This window comes from Corylus avellana, chromosome ca5, assembly GCF_901000735.1.
Source record: "Corylus avellana chromosome ca5, CavTom2PMs-1.0".
Lineage (NCBI taxonomy): Eukaryota > Viridiplantae > Streptophyta > Magnoliopsida > Fagales > Betulaceae > Corylus > Corylus avellana.
Genome location: NC_081545.1, coordinates 34,026,208 through 34,036,627, shown reverse-complemented (window position 1 = coordinate 34,036,627; position 10,420 = coordinate 34,026,208). Strand labels below are relative to the sequence as shown.

The following is a 10,420-nucleotide window of genomic DNA, read 5'->3' as shown; positions in this document are numbered from 1 at the left end:
TTAAGAAGGCCCAATGTTTCAGTTGGGCTAGCTTGCCCAAATTACATCCCTACCCTCCATAAAAAATTGGTATTTTACTAGAGCTAACCTCAGCTAGGTGGCCATTCGCAGTCTAATTTTATACTCATAATTAGATTTTGGAAGGATTAATTTGTATATTTTATACTAATGGTAATTTTTATTGCCCAATTAAAAAATAAAGCAGTTAGAAATACATGTAGCATTTATCTTTTAAAAATACATGTAAAAAAAGTATGTATTATAAGATCATGTGTCACTTTACCAAATTGAATTGAAAGACTTTCTCATAAATATAGGAAAACTTTGTCCATCAACAAAACTATATCATATGATCCTAAAAAAAAAAAAAAATTTAGTTCGTCTCCATTTTCAAGTGAAGTGAAATAGAGAGTAATTATTTTATAGTTAAAATTTAGTTCTGTTACATTTAATCGCAGACCCGATAGGGGTGTCACCATAAATAAATTTTTAAAAAACTCCTACCATTAAAAGGTTCCCCCCTCACAAGATGACAATTGAGTCAATTGACACTTTTTTTTTTTTTTTAATTAGTTTTAATACGTCAAAAAGTTATGCAATTTTTCATTATCACGTATATTGGAAAAATGGCCATTTTTTCATGATTTATAACTCCACTCTAAAATAGTTTTAAAAATTACAATTTGATCAAAATTCAATATTGTTTTATCACAAGTCCAATGATAATATATCAAGTCAAGGTCAAGGCACAATAAAAACTTCTAAAACAACCCATCTATGTCTTACTTGAAATAGACTGACCAACCTCTATTTTTGTTTTTTGATATGTCTACAAGGGAAGGAGAAGGGGGGATTCGAGTTAGTGATATCCGTTTTATTAGGCGTAGTCCACAGTCGATTGAGTTACCCCTTGGGGACTTGACCAACCTCTATTGAGTATTAATGTTAGGAAATATTTTATCATCCTTGTGTTATTCCCAATGTAATGGGACTTTTAAAATTATTATTAAATTTGAGATTATTATTATTATTATTATTATTAAATTTTGATCTATTTATAATTTTAAAAGTCATTATCTGCATTACTCATTTTTTTAATTTTCTTAAAGTTAACGTAATTCTTAAAACTACCACTAGATTTTGATTTAATAATGATTTTAAAAGTCACAATTTTTTTATTATTTTTTTTAAAAGAATGGTCCCTAACCAGCATTACTCACCTCCACCAGAATAGGTCATAATCTAAGCCCTCCAATGCAAGGATGAGGTTCTAACTGGTGAGGACGTCTCTGCAAACGTAAGACAATTGTTAATACTTATCCCTTCCACATTGGATTCTCTCCTTCTTCAAATGACCGAAGTACCCCCCTCATGCTATGGTTGGCGAGTGCATGACCGAAAGGCCAAAATTGAAATTGCCGAAGGCGGCGGACAAATTGTAATTTGCCACGGGGTTGAATGCTGACTCTTTAAAGTCATTAGGTGAACCATCACGAGCAATGGATCCCCCACCGGGCCCACCCTGACCATGTGGCTTCAGATTCCTTTTGTTGTCGCTGCGGTGGCAAGCAAATTCTCTCTCAATTATCTATTATTATTATTATTATTATTATTATTATTAACTTTTAATTTATTGGTAATTTTAAAAGTTATATCATAATTAAAAGGATACTATAAAAACACTAAAATAATACTTAATATTTTTCTTTTAAAAATAATATATACATGTGAAGAATTTGGTGTGACAAATTCAAACTAAATAAAACTAATGAGATAAACAAAATCAAACTAAATAATACCATTTATTTAGTTTGTTCATCTCTCTATAAGAGATAAACAAATTCACCATTGAATATATGGACTCATATGTAAATTTCACAAATTAAATAATAAATTTACAAAAGTGATGGACAAAAAATAAAAAAATAGAAGAATTCATAGCATCTTTTGGGTTTATGGCTGATTTTTATGGAGTGAGCCTTTATGGTACGTAATTAGCACCAAGCTTATTTATCTCCATATATACCAAGTTTCATTGTGAATTACTTGATAGTTCAATGGATGTATATTTCAAATGAATGGTATAATGTAATGTATTTATATATAATTCCACTTTTTTTTTTTTCTAATATATATAATTCCACTTTATTATGACCTTATTATAGCGATAAGTTTTTTGTAAAACAATGGTATAATGTCTTTTGATGTGGTTCACCAATGTAGGTGAGTTCATGAGGAGGGGGAGGAGGGCTATACCTATATAGGAAGAGGACACAAAAAAAAAACACAAGAAAGACATTTAAGTTAGGGGTGATCGTCGGTTGGTTACGGTCAGTCGTGGAAGAAAATTTTTTGTTTCGCCCCAAAGTCGGTAAAGCCGGTAAATTTATCAACTTCTTCCGCCAAGCTTTTGTTCCGTCACCGATAAGTCGGTTAAGATGTTGGTTGATAAGTCGAAATGAATTTCGGTAGAAATATTGTTGTTGTTCGCCCATTTTGTCGAGATAGTTGAGGAAGAAGTTTTAACGTTTGAGACGTTTTTGCAGAGAAGGAGAAGAAGATGAGCAATATTTTGTTTTTCATTAGGGTAAACAAATGGGCGGTGGAGATGACATCTTGGAGCCTTGGGAATAGAATTAGGCGTAAATGGGAGCATGGAGTATATGGACAAGTATCCGACAACATCCTGAAATAAGACAAATGAAAAAGAAAAAGTAGACATTATTTGGGAAAGTGGGAAATAAAATAATACAAATAATAACAACTTTTGTAATAAAAAAATAACATTATTTGGGGAAGTGGAAATAAAATAAGACAACAATAATTTTGCAATAAATAAATGAATAATGTCAGTCGAATGTCGCATATGCGTTTCATCTTCTTCTTCCACCAGCACAAGTTTCTTCCTCCATTACTTCTCAAATATTGCAGAGTCACAGTTTTTTTTTTTTTTTTAAAGCCGCAGAGTCACAGTTGATTCATCAAGGATATGCGTTATATATGTATTAACAGGTATTGTCGGTTTGGTGTCGGTCGAAAACCAACTTATGTAAAAGCTCTTCCGTCTACCGAACCGACAATGTTGAAAATCTTAAAAGTTTATCGCCTACCGGCCGGCTGGTAGTTGGTGTCGGTCGGCGTCGGGGCGGTTACGGTCATAACACGATCGATCGTCGACTAATCGGAAAATTTGCTCAGCCCTAATTTAAGGTAAAAAAAATAAACAAACAAACTATTATACTTTAATAAGCATCATCTATTTCTTTTATTTTTCAATTTAATAGAGTGTAATTATTGTCAATATCCTCCAAAGTAAGCAAAAAGACAAAAAAGACCACCAATTTTTGTCTAAAAAAAAAAACAAAAATATTCCCATAAATTCGAAAATAAATAATAACAATTTTTGTTTCTTAAAAAAAAAAAAAAGATAATTTTTTTTTAAAAAAAAAAATTCCACTCTCTTTCTTAATTTTTAAAATTTTTAAATTTTATTAAGGGTAAACATTAATAATTTTCAATAGTTTGAGTAAGACATAATCATAATTAAAAATTTGAAAAAAACTTTATTAATTGAGTAATAATTCAAAGAAATTATATAAAATTTTCATAAACTTTTTAATTGTCATTTGGTCGTTGGTGAAATCATAAATAGCACTCGATGACATGGCGATGTTTATCCGGCAGCACAGAGCCACACGTGCACATCATGCATATAATTGGAACCGTGAAGCAACGAATAGAGGAAGAAACTACAGCCAATTTCGACTTCGCCAGACTCCCAAGTGGCCTACCAAGAAAAGAAAGAAAAAAAAAAGTTGATCTTGTACAGTGGACTTAGTTGTGTATAAGTAGGGGAGTCCGGCTTCTTTGTGCTGCAGAAAACAGAGACTCCATTGAAAGCCTTTTCTTTCTCCCTATATATATATATATTTGAGAGCGAGAGAGATGGCGATGAAGGGTGCTGCTACTTCTGCGATTAAAGCCGTTGCTTCCTCAGGGGTCACTAGGAATCTCCATGTAAGAATTTCCTTTATGCATGTGGTTCTAATTTTGATGTCCATGAACCAATTTTGAATTTGATTTGCAATACTTCTGTTCTTCTTGTTGTTTGCCAATTTCTTTGTTTCTTTTCTCTCCAACTTTGGGGTTGAAATTCGTATGATCGGACGGTAGTAAATGTTTGGATTATTCGTATTGGGTGATCGTTGATGTGTGGAATCCCTTCCCACAACCAGACGGTACGTCACGATCTGGGATCACTGATCAGGATGATCATACTTGGGTTGGGTGAGTCACACGCAAAAAGTGTTGACTGCCACAGATTATTATGATAATTGATAAAGCAAAGCTTATGGGGATAACCATTGAATATCTTCACGGGCCCGCTACAGTATTTTTTTAGTTATTATGATTAATTAATTATATTATCATCAGCAATCATTCAACTCAAACATCCCGAAGCAGCGGGTATAATTGAGGATAGCCTTATCCATCCGGACCCACATTATGAAGCTTTAAGGGACAAGTTTAAGTGAGATGCTTTTTATATTTATATTTAAATATTAATTAAATAATATTTTATTTTAATTAATTGAAATTGACGTTGCCACCTTATGCATGTGACTTTCATGAATGTGAAAATAAAAAAGTAAAAAAGTGGGCACATTCCAATTATTAATTGTAGGCCTTAAGCAACAGCCTAAATTGCCTAAGGGTTGAGTTAGCACTGGCCTTCTCATAAGTTTGAATTGGCAGAATATTGATTGAGTCATTGATTTTTCCATTTTCTACCGGCTTAGGTTTTTGGGATAATTGTGAGTTTTTCGTGATGTCGAAGTAACTTGACCTAATCTAAAAGTTAAAAAATCCACACTTGTGATTGTTAATGCATTTGGGTAAGTGTCTTGTGCTTTTAGTTTGAAAAAGTGTTTTTGATAGAAGTGTATTTTGGTGGGGTCTGTATTTTTGTGAGGTCATGTTTATTTCTCTCAATGTGAACAGGCTTCTCCTGGAAGCAAGAAAATCGTGGGGGTGTTTTACAAGGCCAATGAATATGCTTCCATGAATCCCAATTTTGTGGGTTGTGTGGAGGGAGCTTTGGGCATACGTGACTGGCTTGAATCACAAGGCCACCAGTACATTGTCACTGATGACAAAGAAGGACCAGACTCTGGTCAGTATATTGTCAGATGATACCATCATACTTACATAAATTTGTTGCACATGATTTAAAGTAATATCTTGCTCTTCGCTCATATTGTAGCATCTCTTACATGTATATGTTGTAAGTTTTTATTATTATTATTATTATTTTCCTTTGAATTTACTTGTACCGTGATATCAGAACTCGAAAAACACATTCCCGATCTCCACGTCCTCATATCTACCCCATTCCACCCGGCCTATGTTACGGCAGAGAGGATCAAGAAGGCCAAGAATTTGCAACTGCTTCTCACAGCTGGAATCGGGTCTGATCATATTGATCTGAATGCTGCTGCTGCTGCTGGATTAACTGTTGCAGAGGTCACAGGAAGCAATGTTGTTTCAGTTGCAGAAGATGAGCTCATGAGAATCCTCATTCTTGTCCGGAACTTCTTACCTGGATACCATCAGGCTATTAATGGGGAATGGAATGTTGCAGCTATTGCTCACAGGTCTTATGATCTTGAGGGAAAGACAATTGGAACTGTTGGTGCTGGACGAATTGGCAAGCTATTACTTCAACGTTTGAAACCTTTCAACTGTAATCTCCTTTATCATGATCGTCTCAAGATGGACCCTGAATTAGAGAAGCAGATTGGGGCAAAGTTTGAGGAGGATCTTGATGCAATGCTTCCCAAATGTGATGTAATTGTCATCAACACGCCTCTCACTGACAAGACAAGGTATTTATTTCATTGCTTGTCCAATCACTATTTTACTGCTAGTATTTTTGGCTCCTTTGAATTTACAGAAAATCACTTTACAACAGCTTTCTGTAAAGTGATACAGAATACATGACATTGCCGGGATGGTCTCAGTTTTGTTTAGATACCATGTTGTGATACGGTTTGAATCTGCCTGCTGTTGAATGTCATGTTTCTGTTTCACTTGTTTGCTATCATTATATTTTGGAATTATGCTCTGAAAAGTAAAACTTATGAGAATTTTGATCTTGTGAATCAGAGGGTTGTTTGACAAAGATAGGATTGCGAAGTGTAAGAAGGGAGTCTTGATTGTTAACAATGCTCGTGGAGCAATCATGGATACACAAGCAATTGCTGATGCTTGCACTAGTGGACATGTTGCAGGTAACTGAAGAACCGGCCCAAAAATAGATACTTTATCTTTGTCAGTCTCCTCTGTTTGGCTTATGGATTTGCTTTGTTTTCTGATTCTCCAGGCTACGGAGGTGATGTTTGGTACCCACAACCTGCTCCAAAGGACCACCCATGGCGCTACATGCCAAACCATGCTATGACCCCTCATATTTCTGGTACCACCATTGATGCACAGGTAGTGTCCTGTTCTCTTTTGAATTTTCTTTTCCATTTCATTTGTTCAATTCCCTCACCATGGAATTTTGTGCAGTTGCGATATGCTGCTGGAACTAAGGACATGCTGGAGAGGTACTTCAAGGGTGAAGAATTTCCTCCACAACACTACATTGTCAAGGAGGGTAAAATAGCAAGCCAGTATCAGTAAAAGCTTGTACTTTTTGTGTGAGCCGTCGCCTAGACGGGGTTTCTTGTCTGCTGAGCACGTAATAAGTCAGCAAAATCCTGAAATAAATGTAATCTCTGTGGGATTTGACGAACAGTTTAATGCTAAGGTTTCAGCTTGCTTCATGCGGATGTCAATCAATTGGAAAATGAATTGTTTGATATTGACTCAAAGTAGAAATTGGAGTTGGCAACATGTTAGATGTTAACCCCGTAAAACAAAATTGTCTTGAAATAATTTGAAAATCATGATAAAATCAATATCAAGCTTGTTTGAGTTCATCGAGTTTGTAGCATTCTAATGACAAAAGAAAAAGAGCAACAAACTCAAATGATTCGTACAGGAAATATGACAGACAATACCAAATCACTACATTTATTCACATCCAAAGGCTGATTAGTATTAACTACCTTGGATTCCTATTGATGTCTTGATGGGGCTGAGTCAGGCTATGGCTCAGTCAGACTTGAGAGAGCGCCTGCGGTTCCCACCGTTTAGGCCTTTCCTGTGCGGCTACCAGCGAGTAGGTGCTACTATGGTCACGTACAAGTAAGATAGCCACAATTAGGATAGCTACAATTGGTCTCCCCGACTTACCCCTTTTGCTTAAGAAAAAAAAAAAAGAAGCCATGTATGTTAAGGTGATCAAATTAATTTATTCATTTACTCAATTTGTCTCTGTATGATTGCAAAAAGCAATTTTTCTATAATTTATATTTTCCAAAAAAAAAGGACCCTTTTTAGTAATAACTTCCACATTTCATTTTATAAATGAATAATTATTATTCTAATATGATGCATTTATTACCTTTTTTTTTTTAATTTATATTTTTGTTCGAAACCCTTTTAAATTAATTCATCATATGACATACTGTGGCTATTGGATCATCCATTTTTTTCACTTGTTCTTTTACTTTTGCTAAATATAACATGTTAACTTTTTATTTTTCTTTTTATTTTTATTTTTATTTTTTATTTTTTTTTTAAGTGTGAAACGTTGTGATCATTGCCAAAAGGTGTTACTTGAACTAAAAGTCATTCAATTTAAAAAATATCATATTTTCAAAAGTCCGAGCTACTAAACAAAAATTGTTTAAATAAAATTGATGCAAGAGCAAATCAATTCTTAAACTAAATTATTTTTATTCCAAGGGCGTCTTGTCATTCAGTTTCCTATAAAGGGTTAAAGGCTTCTAAGCCTTGCCTTCTAATATCAAAGAAAAGAGATGGCTAGAAAATGTATTGGAATATTTATGGTGGTTTTGATAGAGTTGTGTATCCTTATTGCGGTGAAAATACAAGCAAATAACCTTAACTTCACCTCTTTCGCTCATTCAGATCCCATCATGATTTCTCGTTTCTCTGAACTTGATGAAGCTCAAAACCCAAAGCATCATGAACAAGAGCCAAAGCCAGACCGAAAGCTGGAGCAACAAAAGCTAGAGCCAAAGTAAGCATCATGCGTTACAAAAAAAATTGAAAGTCGTATGAAAATACACAAGGCAATTATTGGACATAGACATCTTGGCTATAGTAAGTGTCTCTATGCCGGTTTTCATGCCTGCCGTCTCACAACCTCCAATTATGAGCCTTATGACGTTTTTGAAAGTTGCATATTTGATTGCTGGTATGAACACGGTTGGAGAGGTCTCTATAAGACTATTGCACCTTGTTTGGAACTTTGTTATGAAACGCATATCAAGAACTATCAACACAATCCTTGAGCTCCAATTTTAGATTGGGTAAAGATTTCTTAACTAGTCTCTCCTTAATTATCTCCATGTTCATTGAAATAATGCATTATGCACATACATATATGCATGAAAACCATATCCATATGCCTTAAATGCTTATCAATATCCTTAAATGTCATAAAAAATGCCTCTTTAACTCTACATTATAATTTTGAAGCTGACAATAAAAGGTTTATTATAAATTTTTATTTTTATTTACCGCGAAACATTGAACATTGTTTATTCCACATGAATCTTTACGTGTGACGTCCCACATTGCTTGGACATGAAAAAGATGATGTGTTTATATGAAATATTACCGCGAAACATTGAACATTGTTTATTCCACATGAATCTTTACGTGTGACGTCCCACATTGCTTGGACATGAAAAAGATGATGTGTTTATATGAAATATATTCTCTCTAAATTGTATGAGGCCTTTTGGGGGTAAACCCAATAATAAAACCGTGTGAGCTTGGTCCAAAGCGGACAATATCATACTACTTGGAGTAGGAATGTTACATATGATATTAGAGTCATAGCGCTGGGTCCTAAGAGGGGGTGATTGTAATGTCCCACATTGCCTAGGCATAGAAAATATGATGTGTTCATGTGGAATATATTATCTCTAAATGGTATGAGGCCTTTTAGGAGTAAACCCAATAATAAAACCGTGTAGACTTGGCCCAAAGTGGACAATATCATACCACTTAGAGCAAGGGTAGGGGTGTTACATTACGTGTACTAGAAGTTAAATTTATACAAGCTTTTTAAATTATGGAGCAGAAGTTAATTTATTCAACCTTCCTAATTTATGGAGCATTTAATTAGCAATTTCAATACTTAACGGAATGCAAAACATATCATTTTTTTTCGGACAAAGTTTTCCTCCAAACTGGGTTGGAGGAATTTCCTCCAACCTAGTCTATAAAGATAACATGTGTCCTTTTTTTTAATAACATGTAAGATGCATATGAGTTTTTAATAAAATTTATTCCAACTTTGTCCTTACTATTAAAAAACTATGTGCATCTCACATGTTCAAGGAACACGTCTCACCTTTATAGACTAGGTTGGAGGAACTAGTTTGGAGGAAAACTTTGTCTTTTTTTTTTTTTTTTTTTTTCACTTATTAATAATTGTCAAAATGTTTGTATTAGACTAGTTTTTTGATGACAAATATGTATGGATTGCCAAAAACAAAAACTGATAAAGTAATTTTATTTGAATTGAAGGAATAAAGTATAAAAATTTTGTTCCAATAAATGAATATTGTGAATAGCTATGTATAAAAATTTTATCAATGGAAATGTGTACAGGCACCACAAGTGTAATTGACTTTTATTTTTTATTTTTTACTTGTATTTTGTAATTTGATCAAAATTTTCACATACGGAGTATTCTATTTACTTAACAAAAGGCACATATTTCCACGCACTTCACTATGCATTTTATTTATTGAACTGCGTTGCACACTTACAACATGCTCTGTTTCAGGTTCAATTGGAAGCTTTTTAGAGCAATGTACGAGACTGCGATTTGTTACATAGAAGTTCTCAAATGTCTCTTGTTTCAAATAATATTTTTTTTATCCCTTTTTTTTCTTCTTATTGTGGAATAATATGAATCATGGACACTTTACTAAATGATTTGTACTATTGTATATTTTTGCTTTCAAGTGATGTTGATTGGACTATTTTGAATCCGAAAGTATGTTATGTGTGGTTTGAGTTTTATCTGGGGTTTGTTGATCTTGTTTGAAGGTTTTAGTATTCTTAGGGTAGCACCCTTAGCAAATAAGGGTTGGACTATTTGGCGTAAAGAATTACAACCCCAACAAAACTAACACGGTTTGTTAAAATGAGAACATTATGAAATAAAATTAGCGTCAATATTGGCACTTATAAAAACTAAACAAACCTCATCAGCCTTGTCTAGTAGTTCCCACTGAGACAAAATAATTATAGGATCTCTAAAGACGCA

The 10,420-nt window shown here is 33.8% G+C and overlaps 1 protein-coding gene across 1 annotated transcript; it reads left to right on the top strand.

Moving 5' to 3' along the window:
- The first annotated feature begins 3,767 nt into the window (after positions 1-3,767).
- Positions 3,768-6,827, top strand: LOC132180436 (formate dehydrogenase, mitochondrial). The gene is made up of 6 exons (XM_059593253.1): positions 3,768-4,017; positions 5,002-5,173; positions 5,345-5,885; positions 6,166-6,290; positions 6,383-6,495; positions 6,571-6,827. The coding sequence occupies exons 1-6, from the start codon at positions 3,946-3,948 to the stop codon at positions 6,682-6,684; spliced, it is 1,137 nt and encodes a 378-aa protein (XP_059449236.1). The 5' UTR covers positions 3,768-3,945; the 3' UTR covers positions 6,685-6,827.
- Positions 6,828-10,420: the final 3,593 nt, after the last annotated feature.

Bases quoted from the DNA above. Each gene is read 5' to 3' on its own strand.
- LOC132180436 (XM_059593253.1), top strand. From the start codon at position 3,946: ATGGCGATGAAGGGTGCTGCTACTTCTGCGATTAAAGCCGTTGCTTCC. The intron at 5,174-5,344 runs GTCAGTATATTG...CCGTGATATCAG, and splicing joins CAAAGAAGGACCAGACTCTG to AACTCGAAAAACACATTCCC. The intron at 6,291-6,382 runs GTAACTGAAGAA...CTGATTCTCCAG, and splicing joins CACTAGTGGACATGTTGCAG to GCTACGGAGGTGATGTTTGG.